At 42.7% G+C, this 20,829-nt stretch overlaps 3 protein-coding genes and 1 long non-coding RNA gene across 26 annotated transcripts in view; 3 read left to right on the top strand and 1 right to left on the bottom strand.

Annotated features, from left to right (window-relative positions):
* kcnq5a (potassium voltage-gated channel, KQT-like subfamily, member 5a) overlaps nt 1-8,123 on the top strand; it is a 57,517-nt gene extending 49,394 nt beyond the window's left edge. For 2 of the 5 annotated variants that reach the window (XM_084709249.1, XM_084709250.1), the window contains 5 exons: nt 2,345-2,476; nt 2,836-2,952; nt 3,860-3,979; nt 4,545-4,671; nt 4,904-8,123. In XM_084709249.1, coding sequence (XP_084565375.1) covers nt 2,345-2,476; nt 2,836-2,952; nt 3,860-3,979; nt 4,545-4,671; nt 4,904-5,995 — 1,588 coding nt within the window. In that variant the 3' untranslated portion in view covers nt 5,996-8,123. The remainder of the gene's footprint in view (nt 1-2,344; nt 2,477-2,835; nt 2,953-3,859; nt 3,980-4,544; nt 4,672-4,903) is intronic. The other 3 variants (XM_084709252.1, XM_084709253.1, XM_084709251.1) reach the window with 2 other exon arrangements.
* An 822-nt stretch (nt 8,124-8,945) lies between these two features.
* Nucleotides 8,946-10,298, bottom strand: LOC146268105 (uncharacterized). Of its 2 annotated transcripts, XR_014768821.1 has the most exons (3): nt 10,134-10,295; nt 9,821-9,980; nt 8,946-9,673 (listed from the first exon to the last, which is right to left on the bottom strand). It is a non-coding gene; the product is annotated as an uncharacterized LOC146268105 (long non-coding RNA). The 2 variants fall into 2 exon arrangements; XR_014768820.1 differs by having other exon boundaries at nt 9,821-10,298.
* Nucleotides 10,299-11,133: 835 nt separating this feature from the next.
* Nucleotides 11,134-14,541, top strand: yipf4 (Yip1 domain family, member 4). The gene is made up of 6 exons (XM_084667056.1): nt 11,134-11,378; nt 11,936-12,089; nt 12,220-12,391; nt 12,830-12,907; nt 13,097-13,210; nt 13,425-14,541. Exons 1-6 carry the CDS (start codon nt 11,321-11,323, stop codon nt 13,560-13,562), a joined length of 714 nt encoding a protein of 237 aa, XP_084523182.1. The 5' UTR covers nt 11,134-11,320; the 3' UTR covers nt 13,563-14,541.
* Nucleotides 14,542-15,009: 468 nt separating this feature from the next.
* Nucleotides 15,010-20,829, top strand: part of birc6 (baculoviral IAP repeat containing 6) — a 96,606-nt gene continuing 90,786 nt past the window's right edge. For all 18 annotated transcript variants that reach the window (XM_084667036.1, XM_084667047.1, XM_084667044.1 and 15 more), the window contains exons 1-3: nt 15,010-15,432; nt 18,285-18,466; nt 20,483-20,620. In XM_084667036.1, the coding sequence (XP_084523162.1) occupies nt 15,222-15,432; nt 18,285-18,466; nt 20,483-20,620 (531 nt within the window). In that variant the 5' untranslated portion in view covers nt 15,010-15,221. The remainder of the gene's footprint in view (nt 15,433-18,284; nt 18,467-20,482; nt 20,621-20,829) is intronic.

A 20,829-nucleotide genomic window follows, 5' to 3' on the forward strand; every position in this document is an offset into this window, starting at 1 on the left:
TAGGTCCACAAGACAGTGTAGGATGCCTAGGACCAGAAGACGGTCAAGTAGAAACCGGCAGGTCTGCGTGGTCTATCAAACAGCATTATAGACCAGTGTCCACATTGATGACTTGGTCCAAATGTTTGCAGACCAGTAATCTGGGGGATGTGGACAGCTCAAACCCCCATACCAGAGAGTAGGGGGGGGGTGCTTGCGACTCGCAGTAACAAACCTCAACAGTCATACAACACTCATAGTTAAACATCTCAACCATGTTGCAAGTTTGCTTTTTTTATTTCCAGCAGTACAATACAGACAAGCAATGTCATGAAAGGTCATGCCTCACACTGCTACACATCCACACTACACACACAATGTCACACACTTCAAGGAGCCTGAGATGTTGGTTGTGATAGGTCAGTCTCTCTGATTGACACAGGAAGTGCGTTCCAGAGGACAGGAGCTCTTGATGAGAACGGCCTACCCCCCTTAGCTTTCCTCTTGATGTTGGAAACCACCAGATATCCGGCGGCTTGGGATGATAGTGTCCTTATGTGACATGTTCTTTGGTTCTAGTTAGTGATCTTACTGCAGTATTCCAGCTGAGGTGTAACAAATGTGTGTATTTGTTTTAAAGCATCATCCTGTAAGAGAAATTGTCTTATTTTGGCAATGTGAAATAGATGGATAAAATAAGTTTTGGTCATGTTCTTAATATGGCATTCAAATCAGAGGTGGAGAAGTATTGAGACTCGAAGTTGACTTGGGAAGACTGATGTCCTCAAACTCCAGGGTGAGGTTAAAAAGCTTCTTCCTGTGATTTCTTGCCCTAGAATTGGCACCTCAGTTTTATTAGAGTTGAAAAGGAAGCAATCTGCTGCGATCCATGTCCTTATTGCAGAGAAATGTTTCTAGAACATCTGGTAATTCTACAGACTTCAGGGAACTGAATAGCTGGGTATCACTTGCATAACAGTGAAAGTTGTCTCTAGAGTTTCAAATGAGGACCCTAAAAACAGCATGTATAAAGAAATAAAGGAAAGTGCCTTTTGGAAGAGCGTTGCCTTACTCCGAATCCGACAATGGAGCCCACCGATGAACGACCACCAAAGTGGACTAACGCAATCTGTCAGATAAAAATGATCTAAACCATTAGGGGTGCCATGCCAGAAATCTCATCATTGTTCCCGATATACTTGAAGAGAATGAGATGATCAACAGTGTCAAAAGCTGCACTCAGATCCAGGAGAAACAGGACAGGGATAGAACCTGCATCAGAGGCCAAATGTCAGTCATTGACTACTTTGGCAGGGTGCTGTTTCAGTAATCAAGGGAGTGCTGTTTCACAATCGATCCATTAATAATATTCAGCATGGGTGGTCCAATAAAAGGGAGGAGTTGTTTGGAAAGTTTGACAGGAAAGGGGTTGAGAAGGCAGCTCATGGACTTAGATGATTCCATTAGTTTGAGGAATGCTTACATAGATATACGATTGCAGTGAGTTTGATCCTCAACTTGCATTTTGGGGAAGACTTGGCATCAGATGGCTGAGCGGTTAGGGAATTGGGCTATTACTCAGAAGGTTGCTGGTTCGATTCCTGTCCATGCCAAATGACGTTGTGTCCTTGGGCAAGGCGCTTCACCCTACTTGCCTCTGGAGGAATGTCTCTGTACTTACTGTAATTCACTCTGGATAAGACCGTCTGCTAAATGACTAAATGTGTTCATGTTCGTATGTCTAAGGCTTGTCTGTAATTTACATTTAGTCATTTAGCAGACAGTCTTATCCAGAGCGAATTACAGTAAGTACAGGGACATTCCACCCGAGGCAAGTAGGGTGAAGTGCCGTTAGAAACGGTATCAAATAAGAATTTAGGGTTGTGTTTGTTGTCTCTAATCCATTCAGAGGTCACCAGGGCCAGCTCTGGTCGGGCCAGAGTAGTTTACTGGTCTGCAATCTCCATTCCAATCCAAAATAATTTCAGGTGGGCATTTTAAGAATCTGACAATAGTCAGATAATCAGTTTTAGCATTGAGTGATTCATTTGGGTAGTCGAGTGCTTCTGATTCTGATTCTTCAGGTGCACATAAACACACTTGTTTTCACACTTGTTTTGAGTTCATGCTTGTGTGTTCTATTTTGGTTACATTTTGTTAGCTCAGCAAGAAGTGATGTGCCTCAGCTCAATTTAAATTCTTGAACACATTTGACAGGAATATTCATAGCCTTCAGCGCCCTCTGGTGTCCAACTATGGACCTTTTTTTTATCACAAATTGATTCATTTTGAAGAATAAGTTGAAGGTCCTTCATTGAACATAACTTCATGACAATTATACTGTGTCTGATTCCTTCTCATTCAGAATAATGAAATTTCATGTAGCAAAGAAAAAGTTCAAGGAGACCCTGCGCCCGTACGATGTGAAGGATGTGATAGAGCAGTACTCTGCTGGTCACCTGGACATGCTGTGTCGAATCAAGAGTCTTCAGACCAGGTGAGATGCAGTTCACACCACACACTGATCCTCACACCACAGTTCACACACACACACACACACACACACACACACACACACACTCATCTACTTACAACAAAAACACCACAAAGCAACATGCATTTCCACACACACACACACACACTCATCTACTTACAACAAAAACACCACAAAGCAACATGCATTTCCACACACACACACACACACACACTCACACACACACGCACCTATGAGTCCGTCTGTATCCTTAGAATGCATACATCAAGATGGGAATCCTCCACTCTGTCAGTGTGTGTCAGCGTGTTTGGTGTTCTGTCAGTGTGTGTTACGTGACAGGTGTGTGCCCTCTCCCCACCCAGGCTGGACACCATAGTGGGTCGTCCACAACAGCCCCTCAGCAGCAGAGTCAAGACTTTTTCCTCCCCCTCCCTGCAGCTCTATTACAGCCAATCCACCAGGAAACAGTCTGCTCCGGGGTTAGACCAAATACAACACAGCCACACACACACACACACACACACGACACACATTAAAGCCCACACTTTACTACACTATCATAAAACCATACTCCATATTTCTTTCCAAATCAAGCTATTTCTATATTCCATCCACCTCATGCAGGGTCCAATGGGAGTCCAGAGCTGAAATGTGCATTATTATATGCAACTAATAAGTACATTGTTTGTCATCATATATCACCAGTCTCACTAGTCTTACCTTGGTAAATTTGTGCATGCTGGCTATCCCAAACAACCTATTTTGTGAAAAACATACAAAGGCAACTTTTGGCTCCTCAAACACCTGGGTTAGTTTGGAAATTATGCCCTTACTGTCTGCTTACTGTAGCAGAAATCTCAACCTAAATGTCTTTGGGACATTTCTCGCATGACATCTACTTTCTCTGGAACTAACCTACTGCCACTATAAAAGCTGTAGAGTGATGTGTGATCTTTGGTATACATTACTGTGTGAGTAGGCGTGTATGTGTGTGTACATGCTGCGAGGGGATACAGGTGTATTTGTGTTTTAGACTGTGTATGAGTGTATTTGTTTGAGCATGTGTAGTGTGTATGTATGATGGCAAAGAGGTGGAAAATTCCCAAAGAGTCCATGAGGATTTTCAGGGTCAAAATTCAGCTTATTTCATTTATTCAACATTATTCAATAAGCAAGGAATAAAATTGAGTTGATATTCTATAGTGATATTGATCGTTAATATTAGAAACAGTAGACTACAAAATACACAAAAAAAGGTCATTAGTGTTGCCTTAAATTGACGGTGTGTGTGTGTGTGTGCATGTTTAAGAATGTGTGTTTGTGTGTGTCTGGTTATGTGTGTGTGACTCGACTCAATCTGACCCCCCCCATGTCTCTCCCACACAGACTGGCCTCGGGACTGGGCGGTCACCAACAGGCCAGCCTGAGCAGCAAGCCCAGGAACATGTCTTCCCCTGCCCTGCACTTATATTACAGCCAGACCAGGAGGAAGCCCTCAGGCCAGGGGTTAGGTCCTAGCTATGCAGATTTAGACACTATGACACCATGTGTCTAGAAATGTTTTCACCAACGTGTGAAACGTTTCAGCTGTGTGTAACGTCCCTCTCGCCCTGAGTGTGTGGTAGAAAAGGTTGTGCGTCCGTGTGTGTGTGATTCAAACTCAACTTTTGCATGTTTGGGGACTACTACAGTATTTAACGAATGAAATATCCCGCTCTCTCAGAATTGAAACTAAGCAAAGATCTTACGATCACATTCGGATAATATCATATCATATACATCTAGATTCTCTAGATTACACATGGTGCAATGGGAATCCAGATAACTGTAGTGTAGAACCACTGAATGAATAATAGCCTGCAATGTACCTTATTGTGTGGATTTCCTTTTAAATAACCATAGAATGTTGTTATGGTCTTTGTCCCAATCCTAACACTAACATGCTTGTTATTAGAAGTAGGTGTGTTGGCTGCTGTGGAGTATTCCTACAAAGTGGCTCGGACACCCTCTTAAAAGATATACTTTCCCTCCATCTGTGATTAACACTAGTGTCTGTGTGTGTGCGATACAGGGTGGACCAGATACTGGGAAAGGGACAGATTTCCATGGACAAGAAAATCAAAGACAAGCTTCAGTCTGATGGGGACCCACTAGAGGACATGAGTATGTTGGGTCGCGTGTGTAAGGTGGAGAGACAGGTGAGTTTGTGTGTGTAGGTGTTTGTGTGATGACTCCCGACATTCCGGCCATTTCGTTTTACGTTGAATGGAATGTTTTTTTGTTTCGTTTTTTTGTTTAAAGCAATTCCCTTCCCCGTTATCTCTTTTTCTCTTGCTATATATGTATCTGTCTTTTTTTCTTCTCTCTCTCTTACTCTTTTTCTTTCTTTCTCTCTCTCTTTCTCTCTCTCTCTTTCTCTCTCTCTCCCAGGTGACGTCCATCGAGTCTAAGCTGGACTCTCTGCTGGACGTTTACCGTCAGGCGCTGCAGAAAGGTTCGTCCGCCCTCACCCTCTCCTCGTTGCCGCTCTTTGAGCTGGACCATCACCGAACCTCTGCCTACCAGAGCTCCATGTTCAACTGCTCCCCGACCCCCCAGGGTGGCGTCTGTGATGGGCTCGGAGGTGGTGGGGGCTTATCCCGCTCACTGAAATCCAACCTTCCACGGGGCCTGCGCCTCATCTTGGCGCCCTCCAATGAGCTCCCCCCAGACAGCGAGCCACCCTCCTACCCACCCTCCACTGCCTCTCTCACCCCCTCGCCCTTGCTGCCCCCAGACAGCCCCTACCCGGCGCTAACCACGCCCAACAGCTTCCCAGCCCCGCCCCGGCAGGCACACTTCCCCGACCTGCCCCCACCTCCGCCCTCAGCTGGGGGAGGGCTGACAACCACCCTCCAGCTGCCCCCTGTGATTGCCCCCCGTCTCAGACGCCCAGAGGGGCTAGTCTTGGATGCTCCTCCGGGAGGAGACATGGGGGAGAGCCTGGGCACCTCTGTGGAGGATGAGGCATGTGCCCAGATAGGGGTGCGTCTGAGGGGTAAACCCAGTCTGAGAGAAGAAGGTTCCTGGAGACGGCACCTGAGCCTGGAGGTAGACTCCCTGCTACTGCTCTCCTCTGGCCCAGATGGGCAGACCTCAGACAGCGGAGCAGGCCTGGGAAAGTCCCTTTCTGCCCACAACCTCACCCAGACCTTTGCAGACCGCTCCTCTTGTATGACCTCACTGCTCAACAAGAGCAATGATAGCAGCAGAGATGGTTCCCAGGGCAACTCTGTTGGTGGTAGCAAAACCTGGGGTGAAACAGAACTCTTCATTGGTGACACAGAGCTGGAGCCGGCTGAGGAGTGCTTTGACTTCCTGTCCCAAGATACTGACTTCCTGTGTCATCCCAAATCGGGCATCAACAAATTATCTGACCTGCAAACTGAGGGGGGGTCGTCTAGCAGCCTGGCAGGCCCACGGACTCCTACAACAGGCAGCGATGAATCCCTGAACCAGCCCCCCCACATAAGGCTAAAATAACCAACATAAACATTGACCAGATTCCTGGTTTAGAAAGCTAACAACCCTAACACACACACAATCAACTACACAGTGCCACCCCTTATCTTACTGGACAAACCAAACTCAGATACTGCTGTTTGCTTCTTTGGGGGGAGGGGGGGGGGGGGTTGTTCAGACGGGGGTTGTTCATGTCATGTAGTACAAACCATTGCATGGTGTTACAGTATGTCCTGAATAAAGAAAAACAAAAAGAAGCTTGTGTGTAGAGAACATGTGGTATTGGTGGATGGGATGGTAAGGTGGGAGTGTGGGGTGTAGGAGAGAAGGAGAGAACAAAGGTGATCAGTCAAGACACAGTACTTTGTCACCTCTCAGCCGTGCATGAAACACTGCATGCCCGAAGGTTTTTGCAGCCCTTTCAGATTCTTACAATGCAAACTCCTACTGCAGCCCAGCTGACAACAGCACTATACTGTCTTGTTTTCAACACTGTCCCAGAAATAATGGATAGCCTCTGCTTCTCTGTATGTTGAAGTTGTATATCCTCAAAAACAATGAGTGGCGAGTAATACGCCTAGTAATCCAACCCGTAACAAAATTATTATGAATGAATTAACAAGGTTGTTAACCTAACCCAACTGTATTAATTTGCTAGAACATATTAAATTGTTCAAATGTTCTAATTGATCAGGATCTTGTCAGGCAATTCCACATCAATGACAAATCCAATAGATTGATTGGATGCTCAAATCTATATGTGCCAATATGTTACATTATTTGATTCAGTTACTAGGATAAGATAACGATGGCTTATGAATAACATCACACATGACTGAAATAGGACCAGTTGATGGTATAATAAATGATATTATCTTTACAAGCAGGATTTGACAATTGGATAACGACACATAAAACTGGGTTTGGTTTTCACCATTATTTAAGTTGTCCTCTTTGACGCTTTATATGGGTGACACATCTTTGTGATGTCTAGCTAAAGGCCACTGGTGCTGGTGTCCATTGTCCAACCTCCATTATCTTCACAATATCATATTACAATCAGTCAGAAGTCTGCCATATTGAAAACAGTATGCAAATACTGTACGTTACAGTCATGTTTGAGGTCAACAATTGCTGAATGTCATTTCAGTCTTTCACTTCGATGTCCCCTGCCCTGAGGCAGAAGCACTGTTGTTGCCAACCTGCCTGAACACAGATGACTTCTCTTAAATGAGAAATATGCACAAGTACTGTCAGCCATCTTGTTTTTCTCTTGTTGCACCTTGTTGTTCTTGATGTAGGAATGGGCAGAGCAGTCTTAAAGGATTTGGTGATGACAGTTTTCATTGAACCTACTTTGTTTGTGCTTTCATTTTTATGGTACATAAGTACATTTGCTTAGCCAATTAATAATATTGTGTAGAATGTAACGTGTATGATTTGTGTTTATATGTGACCTGAAAAATATTCATACTGTAGCTGTTTGACAAAGGATCTTGCATAGAAATGGCCTGTGTAGGAGCGATATGTATGGTATGATGTAACAACTTGAAAGCACAATTGTGAAGATGTTAAGGAACCTGCAAATGTGACTGGTGGTTTTACTCAGCTATGAAGCTTGTCTCAGAAACATAGTGAAGACACTGTGCTGAGAGAAGAGTGACTTACACAGCAGATAACTCCATTGGAAGCAGGACTAAGCATTGAATATATTTTGGGGATGTTCTGGGGAAGTCTTTTGATATGCAGAAGTGTCATATTCCCTTCACAGAATTATTTATTTTCTATTTTAATTTGTAATTCTTTGAATACTTATTGGGGCCTTTGGTGCATTTCATCATAGTTATTTCATTTTCTCATTGGTCTGCTTATTGTATGTAGGTACTCTTAATTAGACTCCAACTGTAGTAGGCCTGGTTTTCTAGGATATTTAGATACCAGAAACATAACTCACCCTCTTGCAACCTAATGCTACAGTTGTTTATTCTCTACCACCCTACAGTAATTTATTGCACACAAATGGCCTTAGAAGCTTGATAATGTTAACATTCTTATTTCTTTGAAATTAATTTATTAAAGTGCACATAACAGATGTAACATAACTCTGAAATTGCAAAAATAATTTTATTAACATACGTCAATAAACTATGAAAGATTAAACTGTGTTTTGTTTCTTGTTTCTCGTAAAGTAGCAACCATGGTAAACATTTCTAGCTTTCAGTTTCAAGATGGAGGAGAAACGAATCGTCTGTGTGGCTGCGTACCCAGTCCTGTTCGATATGTCTGTTTTCGTTCAGAGACATTAACAAAACGAATGATGCATGGCGCAGGGTTGCCGACGTTGTCAGTGCTGGTGGATTTTTGTACATGTGGAAATATGCTGCTGTGATAGGGTTCCTGGCTCCATTTATGGAGTACAGGGACTCCAGCAGCAACTTCCAGAGGCCTGCCACATCAGAGTCCCCAGCCAGCCAGCTCACTGCCAGTGAGGATGAAGTAGAGCAGACAGCCAGACAGAAACCCCTGCCAGTGAGGCCAGAGCTTCCCCTGCTAGTCGGGCTGCAACGAGTAGTCAGCCCTCAGCATCCTCTGGCCAAAAGAAGGTGTGGAAAGAGAGGCTGTCATCATTTGAGGAGAGGATGCTTGGTGCTCTCGAAAAAGCACAGGCACCTGCTTCTCAATCTCAACCACTACCTCAAGCAGATGATGACCTTTGTTTTTTTTAAAGCCTTTTCCCTGCGCTCAAAAGACTGCCACCAGCTAAGCGGTCAGAATTAAAATGTAATATTCACCGCATGTCTTTTGAGGCAGAGAGGCAGGCCACACAGTGACGTATAATTAAAGAAAATTGTCACTGACAGAACTTTGTTTTTTTATTGAATTGGGGTGTTAAGTATTAAGATACGATTATTTACTATCAAAGGTCAGTGGTGAAAATGTATAATGATAAGAAAAACAACATGGCCGCACAATGATTTAAGCTCATATTTTATGAAAAGAAACATTCTGGAGCTGTTAGCTTTTTTTGTGATTAATGTGGGTGGCTCTTAAAAGAGCCTTTGTTTCTTGATGACATGGGCTATACAACATATTGCTGCCAGGGCACTGCACCTTATGCATTGACATATGCAGTGAATGCATCCCTCATGCAAATTGCTTGAAGTGCCTGCCGACTCCTGCTGGCCAGGTCAGGCTGCTGGACCTCCCCTGGCCCCTCTCCTGGACCTCCGGATATAGATGTGGAGGATGCATGTGGCCTTCATACCCGCCTCCGCCTTTGCCGAGTTGACACCAATGACGCGCCGATACATTTTCCACTGGCTGGAGTATACCAAAGGCACACTCGACTGTCAACCTGGCACGGCTGAGCCGGTAGTTGAGCAGCCTCTTCTCCCTAGCAAGGTTTGTCCCAGGGAAGGGGTGCATGAGGTTGCTCCGCAGAGGAAAGGCCTCATCACCCACAAAGACATGTGGCAGTGGTCCACGTGGCTCTGCTCCAGAGGGGCAGGGGTCTGGATGACATGATGGAACCCAGGCAGTTTGGGAAGTGCCACCTCTGAAAAAAGCCTTCATCAATGTCCCTCCAGTCCTGCTTGGTTGGCACAGGCCTGAACTCCTCCACCAGGCGGTCTCAAATGGCTTTAGACACTGTCCCAAAAAATACGTGCCACGGTGCATGAGCCCACACGATAGCTGAAGCTGATTGTCATGAACAAATCCCACGTGGCAAGGTATTTACAAAGAAACACCATACATAGAAAATTATGCATAGAACATAACTACACTATATTTTAGTCTGAAAACACTGAAATATAACGATTTACTATACAGGCTATGCAAGCTTACCTTAGACAAATAGCCCAGCTGAACGCCTCACGGAACGTGATGTTTTGCCTCGCTATCCGGGGTCTCACTCTGGTCAGCCGGTCATCGAACTCGGCCCGGTTCAGCGATGATAAACTCCGTTGTTTAACCGCAAACGGCGAATGGGATGAACCGGCGGCGTCTTCGACGGCAGTAGCAGGGCGATGAGAAATTAATTTTTAGAACAACAACCTTATATATGTAGAACGACTTTAAAAAAAAACACTCAGCAGTGTATATGTTTTTGCTTCTCCTTTCGAATTCAACATTCAAATTACTAGACAAAAAAGTATACCCTGAGAAAAGTGGATTTTCAGGGGTAATAGCTCCATAGACTTCCATTCATTTTGCACTCGCACGTTAGCGCCCTCATGGATTTATGGGGGAACTGCAACCAGTTGAGGAGCCGGAAGTTTCCCGAGAGTAGCAGTTCCCCCCAATATTATATGGACTCTTTGGAACTTCTCCCCGTATTAAACATTTTCTGTTACAAGTTAAAACTGCAAAAAGTAACTGCAAAAAGTAAAAACTGCAAAAAGTAATACATGCAAATATGAGAAACAGCATCACCGTGTCTCTATTTTCTGAACTTCAGCTCTTCTTCCAGTTCAAGTTTGATTGACAAGGTTTCAATGAAAAAATACCGCCTCGTCAAAGGAGATTGGCTGGAACAGGATTGACTGGAAAGAAGTTGGCCGCTTCAAAAAAAAAAAATTGACATTCCACTGGCAGTGAGCTTTCTGTGTTACTTAACAACTCTCCAAGGACCTCATTAGCTTACACAACATGTTTATACGGGACAGACTTTTTTTTAAACAAAATAAATACCCATGTACCTTTAAATAATTGCAGTTGTATGCATGTATTCGACAAATGAAGTATAAATGCAACTATAATTCAAAAGAAGACTATTAGAGATGGGAACTATTATAAACCATTGTTGGTTTGCAGCCCGCCTGATCCATTGTGAAACTCCAAATTCAGTTTTATTGGTTTTGAAAAAGTAAGCTACCAGTTGTGTCAACTTCTGATTTCGTGTTAAGTCAGTGCAAAAAATAAGAACAGAGTAATGTAGCCTACACCTGCGTACATTGGTAAATTGCACGAGTTTATTGTTAACAAACATCGTATGCACAGTGCATGCTCACATTTGACTGCTTTTAGGAAAAACAGGCACATCCAAATTCTTCACTTCACAAGTTTATTTTGCCAACTAATACAATAAACACTAGATGGTGCTATTATCTGCTCAGCATCGGGGATTTGACGTGTCCTCTTTCCCAGCTTCCCCTGCACTTCCTGCTTGTAGTTGCTGTGTTATGGAGAGCCATCAAATCAACAGAATGGAATCGAAATCTAACTAAATATCGTGAAACACGTTTAATGACAGCGTTGTGTTAATTTGTTTCAAGCGAGTTAATGAAACAACTAATGTAAATGTCAGTTACTCGAACTTAAAGACTTGTGGGGACAACATCAACAATGCAGTTCTCTCCCACAAACGGAGATTTTACCTTCGTCTCATCGACTGAAGGCGAGGGTAAGTGTTAGCACGTAGCAGGCCCAGAAAAGTCAGGTGACTCTCTGTTTACAGTACCTCGTTATTTCTGTAAATCTGAGTTATTCTATGTCAGCATACACAAGTCAGTCATACTGATTTATTGTTTTCGGACAGTAGCATAGCTCGCGAGAAATGTATATATTCTTTAGTGAAAGACGTGTTTCCCGAAATATAGGTAGTGCTAGCTGTATATCTACTGTGAGATTTAACAGATGGTAAGTCGGTATAATACTGCAAATGATGTTGTTACTGAAGGTAGATTGCTAATGGCAGTAATGGCATAGCTAATAGATAATGGCATTTCAGTAAGGGACAGAAGTATGAATGAGCTGTAATAAACTACAGTTGCATTATTTTCAGTGAATAATACAACATAAGCCTAGACGTTTTTGCTTCTGTCAAAATGTCTTATGCCTTTGAATAAACTGTTAGAAGACCTATTTTTGATTCAAGTTATGTTATTAGTTCAATCATAGTGGGTTAGTCCATGCATCTAGATTTGTTATTATCTAATTGCATCTATTATTGTCCTATAGAGCTGAGCGGTACCATTGATGCTCCAGATATCAAACTGAACATTGGCAATGACAGTGCAAAAGACCCCTATGCAACTACGTTCCTGAGGCAACGAGGTTATGGCTGGTTACTGGAAGTAGAAGAAGATGAAACAGAAGACAATAAGCCTCTTTTGTGAGTACTTAAAAAATATATGCGCCTTGTTTTTGCTTCATATGGATAGTGGTGAGACTGATGGTTAATTTTGAGTTGATACCTACTAAAATGCCCCCAATATCTCTCTTGTATTGTTCTGATTTATTAGGGAGGAGCTGGACATTGATCTGAAGGACATCTACTACAAGGTCCGATGTGTGCTGATGCCAATGCCCTCTCTGGGCTTCAACCGGCAGGTTGTGCGGGACAACCCTGACTTCTGGGGTCCATTGGCTGTGGTTCTCTTGTTCTCTATGATCTCCATCTATGGCCAGTTCAGGGTAAGAAGGACCTATAACTTAGTCTGACCTCATCACTGTACCCTTGATTATGTTATACTATGTAATAATGAGGTGGCTGCATATTGGTAGTTAAAACATGTATATACTAGTAACACACAATTTAGCAACCAAATAATAGCACTGTGCCCTATTTTTACCTTCAGGTAATGTAATGCCTTATTGTTATTTATTTCTATGTGAATTCCGTTTGGAATCTTTTTTGGATAGGGACTGAAATAAAACATTACTACAGCTATTACAATTACTTTGTGTCTTCAGTAACTTGTACTGGAGCTGATAATAGCAACTAAGGGTCTTTCTGAAACTAAGCCACGTCACACAGCATTATATCAGGCAACTCAATATTTAAACTAAAATTGAAATGGACATAACTTTCTTTGATACCACCTCCTCATCTGTTCCTCTGTCTTTTTTAAGGTTGTGTCATGGATTATTACCATCTGGATATTTGGATCTTTAACAATCTTTTTGCTTGCCCGTGTGCTTGGTGGCGAGGTAAGGTTAATAGAAGTTTACATATAAAAGAACAAAAAGCAGATACTCCTGAACCACAAATCGGTTGTGTGTATTTCCAACGCTTAACCTATAGGTTTTAAAGTGTCTGTTATTGTCTTAAAGTAAACAAATCTACACGTTTTATCAAGAATTCTATTTTGCAATTCACAACTCTTTTATTTTAAATAGGTGTCTTATGGACAAGTCCTTGGTGTGATTGGATACTCCCTTCTCCCGCTCATTGTAATAGCCCCATTGCTTTTGGTCATTGGGACGTTCGACATATTTTCTACACTAATAAAGGTAAATCTTGTGGTCAGCTCTTGTTCTCTAACTGTGTTCCAGTGTTGATGCTTGCATGTCAGAAAAATAGCATTTAAATTTAGAACATCTAAAATGTCAATACTATACAACGTTTTAAATGTTTTATGCATAGATTATTGAATGATATGTAGAGGTAAGAGTATACGTCTCTAATTGTTGTGATTGAATCTGTGAATCTTTTTCTACTTTTTAGCTTTGTGGTGTATTCTGGGCTGCCTACAGTGCTGCTTCACTGCTTGTTGGGGATGAATTCAAAACCAAGAAGCCACTTCTCATATACCCCATTTTTCTTTTGTATATCTACTTCCTGTCGCTATATACCGGAGTGTGATTGGACACATGGCCACTTACTAACTTTTGTTTGGATACTTGCACAAAGCACCGTGAAAAGACACAAAATAATTCAGTCCATGGTGAAAATAAGAAGTTTGGGAAGTATTTCCAAATGTCTTATTCTTTTCCCTTCTCTTTTAACCCTGTTTACAATCCTATATTAGATCATGGGGACATGAGGTTTAAGTTACATCAGTGTATTGATGTATCACTGATGTAATTGTGTACTGAATAAAATTCCCTTGATTTTAGGAACGCTTTGCATTTAAATTCTATACTATTCAACAGTAGAACCCATGCCTTCATTATTAGCATAACAATAAAACATAGAAAGTAATAAGAGAAGGGTCTCACTTGTTTATTGAGTTAGCCTGATAATGTTCAATTGAAGAATGTTGTGCCAAATATCAAATGTTCAGAAGTTGAATTTGGAGTAAAAGATGTAGACACCAATATTGTTTAAAATGTGTTTATTTTGTAAGTGGAAAGTTTTGGCATTATGTAATATTTAATGTATTGCTATGGAGCAATACATTGGATTGGATGTCCATTGGATGGAGTTGGCCATCCAAGCATTTTTATATAAACTTTTATTTCTTAACTTATGAGTTACATTCTGGGTGAGGGGATAGATGTGCAGTTTGCGTGAAATAAAATGTTTACTAAATTTGGTGCATTTGATTAGTTTACTATAGTGAAAATATTTTATCAATCTGACTTGTCAGGTGCTTGTATTGTATTTTCTGTGTATTCACTACTGTATATAACTTTGTATTGTTTCATAGTAGCAGAGCATATACATTTGTGAAAAATAAGTATGATCCAAAGTAAAACTCATTAGGAGGTGGTGAAGCCCAATGGATGCATGATAGTTTAGTCCCAAATCTTTAGTTGCAAGAGTTTCCATGTACATGGATGTCGAAACTAATATAACTGGTTGATCCAGACTAATAAATATGGAAAATACATGTGTAAAACTACTGTTTATTGGGTTGGAAACTCCATAGAAGTTCAATTTCTTCAGGCCGAGTCTGATAATTTTTCAGGCTTACTTGGGTAGACTAATACATTAAAGAGTGATTGGTCTTTCACAGATTAGAGATGTGCAGAGTTCCTCGCAACCCTTTGTTTGACTCGTCCACAGGACCAGACCAAATGCATACCGTAACGACTTGATGTGGGAACAACGTATTTGGTTTAAAGATCGGTCTGGAGGTTTGCCTAGAAGAGGGGACATGCTGGAAAGGAAATTGATACACAACGCAAAACACGTACAGTTAAGGCTAAATGCATAATACATTAAGTATATATTTACAAACAATGTCAGGCTGATATAATGTGCCGAGCCGCTGAAATTGACATCTACGAACGTAAACATCGTAGTGCACCAACTGGTATCGCGTGAGATGGCAAAACTGCTACGCTAGTTCCGTTTACCTGACATCCATCTGACAGAGAGCAGAGCTCGTAGCCTTCTCAGTACTGATGGTGAATAGCTACTGTTGCGTTAACAGGCGGAGGAGCAGAAGCCGCAGAAGGAGAGTCAGCAGTGGTAGAGGAGCGGTAGTTTGGGGATCAGCTTTTGAATTTATCAATCTTACTCTTATCAACGGAGCACCCTAAAAAGATATAGAAGGGAAGGGAAAAATAAGGAAAGATGGCGGCCGCGGCCTCGCCGGGCTCCTGCTCGTCTACCTCCTCAGACTGGATTGTACTGAGAGACGGTTGCCTGCGTTGCGACGAGGAGGGCCTGCGAAGCCTTTCCTATCACCCGGCCCTGAACGCTATCCTGGCCGTCACTAGCCGGGGTAGTATCAAAGTAATCGATGGCACGTCAGGCGCCATTCTACAGGCCTCGGCTATGCATGGTAAGTCCAACTTCTTAAATATCAGTTAGCTATTATGACGGATAGTTTGCTTTCTGGTTAGCCAACTAGCTGGCTTATAGTTCCGACAATCACCTGATTCAAATAACTATTCGCTAATGTTAGCCAGCTAACGCTAGCTTGCTGGCTAACGTAAATGACAGGCTGCGATACTTAGCTAGCTACTTGTCAAAACATGGGCCTGCTAGGCTAACACGAGCCTGCTAGGTTAGCTCTACATTAGCCAAACGTTTAGCTAGAGCTAGTAGCCTAGTAACTTCAAACCAGACCGATAAGTGTATGTTATGATTCGGCTAGTGTAGTAATAAGGTCAAATGTGTCTGGATAGCTTGTAGACATTCCCCCTGTGATCTTTTGGACTTCACTGTCAAGCTGTTGTTGTTGTTGTTGTTGTTAGGTAGTGAGCTGGCGAGCTAGTGTATCATGGGCTACGGACTACAGTAGAGGGTTGCGTGTTTCAAGCGCCTGCATTTACACAACAGGAATGGTCAAAGGATGACTACAGTAGTGTATCGCTAACACAATGTTAACCGAGTGAATATGGTTTAAGTAATTATATAATCCCAAATTAAAAGAATAGTCTTGTTAACACGATTGTACCTACTGTACAGTAAATAGAGCTTAAAGAAAAAATCAAAACATTAATCTTAAAAAGTTAGCTAGCTAGCGTACAAGGTGTGAGTGAAGGAGCCTGCTGTTAGCAGTGGTGCTACTAGGTCTAGCTGTACATCAAACATTTAGCTTTTCAAGCAGCGCATGCCGTTTTAAGTGTGTAGCTAGCGGTCGACAAACATAAAAAATTATTGTCATGCGTTTATCTTTGTTGTTTAGTTTGATTAAATTGTCTTTGCTAATTGCCCGTGCTTAGCTAGATAGCTAGCGAACGGTTAAGGCGTGATAGCGCCAGCGATTCGTTAGCGCTTGCTTCGCCTACCCAATTAAGCTTAGTATACTGTATTACGTCTGCAGCCAATGGTTAAAAACGGGCGAGTGTATCTAGTTCTTCAAATTGGGAAGTACTGACTGGAGGTTAATCGTGCGGAATGTTTTGAAATTTAAAATGTCCACAATCAAGTTCACGTTAAATAAAGCCAGCGCTTTCGTTTTAATCATTGACTTTGCCCTCAGTATTAGGGTTAACGTTACTCAACCTACCAAGCTTGTTATTGTGTTCACACTGTTATTGCCAGTGATTGTCGGTGCCGCTTGCTAATGTTAGCTAGCTTCGCTACAATGGCAAGGTGGTGACTTGCTGTGTAGCTAGTCTAGCTGCATCAAATCGTACATACGCCTAGGCCAACATTGGGACAATAGTCACAATTTAAAATGGCAGCTTGACACAACATAGACTAACCTAAAATGTTATAACTAGTAAGCATATCAACTATTCTCTTAAAACCACACAGTTTGATAGCTCGTTACTAACTTGCCATTTAGGCTATGTAAAGGCTATACATTGTTCTTAGCTAATCGAATCCACATAGTTCCTAATGCATTTTAATATATTTTTTCTCCATAATTCTTAGGTTGTATATGGATTCATAAGAAATTGTCTCGTTTGAAACAAAGTCTTGTGTTTTACAAGGCTCACCCTTATGTTGAGATGCAACTGCGGACTGTCTGTTGATGTCCTGGTTCAGCAAGTACCTCTTTGTGTCACGTTATACACTTTTTCTATGCATTTGGTGCTTGCAACATATATTCTGAGAATCTCTCAATAGGAGAGATGGATACCGAATCCAATATTGAAAACTGCTATCAGCTCGCTTCTTCTATAGTTCACATCAGACCTGTAACAAACATGAACACATGCATAAAATTGTAATTTGTATTGCAAGCCTGTCAAACTGCATTTGAAAGGGTCAAGTCCCTGTTTGATCAGTTAAATAACCTTAGTCTGTTTGTCAGTAAGCTGATATGATCGGCAATTGCATAACGTACACATTGCAGACCTGGTTTGGCTCTTTCAGGTCTTATAATCAATTACAAAACTATAACATTTGACTAAATCTAAATTCTCAGTTATCAATGCTGATGGGTTACAACAGGAAGGAGGCTAATTCCATTGTCTTACAAATACATTTGTTGACTGCTTCTAAAGGCCATGCTCTGCAGCCTTTTGTTACACAACGGGATATTGACAGTAAACAAGGTGACTCAACCCAAATGGTGCAGAAATTAGGCTATGGGGAAACTATGCATGTTCTGAAGCTGCTTGTTCTCTTTAGATGTTTTCCCTGCAGAATCGAGTGACGGACAAACACAGCCTCTGTAGGAAACTAGACCTTTGGAAAAATGATATCTTGTCTTTAGATCAAATGACTACAAGCCGCTAATTGAACGCATTACAATTCTGTAGCATAGTCAACCTGAATCTCTCAAAGTGGTATAAGAGACACCTGTTTGTAGGTTTACAGCTTAATACCCCACACTGTCCTCCAAATACTCATGATGTAGTAGCATGCCATGTACACATGTTAGTCAGGGGTTTATTATTGCCCAGTGTGGTGCAGGAAAAAAAACAGTGTTTCACCAAATGTTCTATAAATGCTAATGTGATGGCTATGAAAACTTGCTGATACTTGTAGTATTTTTCTCCAGTTGCACAAAATGCTTGCATAACCAATACACACAACTATGACATCACTCAAAATGTCCAAGGACTATAAAAAAAAAAAGAACATCTTTATGCTATGCTGATCCAACACATTGAAATCTTATTTCCTCAAGTCAGGTTTCCACCTGCCTACCAGACTCTAGTCTCAACCAGGCTTAAGTAAATGATCTTCAACACCTACCTCAATGCTGTGCTCTCTGTGGTTGATTCCCGCCAGCTAAACCAGGGGGCCGCGTCAGGTGTCAGTACTTCCCGTCTGTGGACAAGGTCCTGTTTGTGGATGACTATGCGGTCGGCTGCCGGAAGGACCTCAATGGCATCCTGCTTCTGGACACGGCCCTGCAGGCCCCTGTGGCCAAGCCTGAGGACATGGTCCAGCTGGAGCTGCCCGTCACCGAGGTAAGACTGCAAGCGCCAAGACGCAGGCACGCATGGCAGCGAGTAGAAGACAAGCGTGCTGCTTGAGATGGCCAAATCAATAACATCCCCCCCGATTGCTGATTTAGGACGTAGGCTTAATGTAAAAATGTTGTTGTTAGCGCAAGTTCACGCTTTATGATGGCATGCAGATGAATATGAGCCTTTAAATCTACTGTAGGAGTACATTTACTTCAGGGCACGCATCCATCACTTGAGTAGTGCTTGTAAATGCCGACAAACTGGTCCACCCATGGACCCGTCCGTGGGGAATCCACCCTCCCCTCCGTCTAAGACTGGAGGAGGACAATGCTGTGGCTGCACCAACACCCGGGGGTGGAGCGTGTAACGTGGACCGCCACATTCATCATTCAATGTCAGCGGGTGATCGGCGTGAAGGTTTCCAGCACAAAGATCATTCCTGTATACTGCCCCGGAAAATAATGAATGGCCCTCTTCCACCCTCTCCTCCTTGTAATCTGGGCCATTGTTAACTGTGTCCACCTATAGGATCTATATGGCTGGGTTACACATCAACTTTCAAGTGAGTCGTATTTGATCAGTGGATCAATGACCTACAGCTTCACCTGGCCTCATTTTGTTCTCAACCTTGCCCAGATGATGGATGCACAACGTTTGTCAAACTGCTACTTTGAGCGCTCTCAATGTCAGTTGTTGTGGCAGTTTAGTATGGAACAATATAATAAATGATGAATACATCCATTAGATATTTACAACCATTACAGTGGAGTAAATGTCTTGTGAATGATCAGAACATGCCTTTCTCAGGGATTTTCTTTTGTCCTTCTGAAATGTGCTGTTGAATCGGGTTCCTGTGTCATTATCAGCCCATCAGAAGCCTGAGCTTGTAGTCCAGACTTTTGTTTTCCGGAGGGCTGTAAACCGCTCGACGTACGGTTCTTCCTCCAACACTTGAAAGTCCACACGACCAGTTCTGAAACCAAGGCTCCGATATCAATAGGATGAAACCGATAATCAAGGTCACCTGAAGTACCTCTAATGTAAAAAAAAGTACAAAGTACCAGTCAAAAGTTTGGACACATTTTCCCAAACTTTTGACGGGTGCAGAATCAGAATCGGAAGGGATTTCATTTGCCATGAATGTTTGCACAAACAAGGAATTTACTTTGGCAGGGAGGTGCATACATTAAACATATAGGAATATTGAAACTTAAATATGTGGACTGTACATCAGTTAGAAAATCCTTGTTAGAAATAAATCCTATTGGTATGCTTCCTGGGTGTGCCAGTTGATTGTGGTTGCCTGCCCAAATGTGTGACATGCATTTCTAGATAAGCTAGGCCACCCCATTTGCAGAAGGCCTAAATGCAGTCAAATCCATTGTCTTCTTATTCTAAAGGTGGATTACAAGTATAGACTGTAGTCTTAGACGTCCACATGGGCCATCAATCCACCGAGCGGTGAGTCTGTGCACGGCTAAGGGCACCCTCATACCTCCCTTGGATACGCCCTCAGTCAAAACAATGGACCCAGCCCGTGTCTGTGGACGCCTGCTTATGACAGTCATTTCTCTTCAGTGGGTGTGGCATCGCGCGCGCGCGTGTGTGTACTTTGTGCTGCTGGCCCGTATTGATTTGCCTCCATCTCCCCGAGCTCCTCTCTCCCGCAGCAGACTTAGTCGCTGCCGCTCCTGCTGCAGGTCTGAAGAGCTTTGATGAGCTGACAGCGTAGTTTGACCACGGCTCTGGCCGTGTTGGGTCTATATCTGTTTTGGTCTCCATGTTGTGACTTCAAGCAACCTAATCCAATCAAATGACTCGGTGGGCCGAATTAGATCATCGTATTTTTAGTGTCCACAACAGACAAACTGTCACACGTTGATGTGTGGAAGGCCTGTAGCGTTTTTTTGTGTGTGGATGTGCACAAAACCGCTTGTGTAGCATCCGTGCGTTTGGTGCAAGAGTATGCACAGCACTGCCTTCATTGTGTGCGTGTGTATGTGTGTCTGTCCCCAGGCCCAGCAAATGCTATCAGCCTGTCAGGAGAAAGTGGACGTGTCCAACACAGAAGGCTACGACCTGTTCATCACCCAGCTCAAAGAAGGACTCAAGAATACCTCGCACGAGACGGCAGCCAACCACAAAGTGGCCAAGGTGAGTCACATGTCTCCTCAAAGAGGCCAATCGGGTCACATTCAGATATGCTAGCGTTGCGCTACGTCTGTACCCTTCATACGAGTCGTGTTTCGAAGCAGTTGCGAAGCTCACTGAACCCAGACCCAAAAAATCTTAACAAGTGGATCCATGAACGTCTACTGTAACCGATATGTTATCATAAGTCACAGTTCACAATCTATTTTTGC

Source organism: Hypomesus nipponensis, chromosome 11, assembly GCF_054491055.1.
Source record: "Hypomesus nipponensis isolate SF chromosome 11, ASM5449105v1, whole genome shotgun sequence".
Lineage (NCBI taxonomy): Eukaryota > Metazoa > Chordata > Actinopteri > Osmeriformes > Osmeridae > Hypomesus > Hypomesus nipponensis.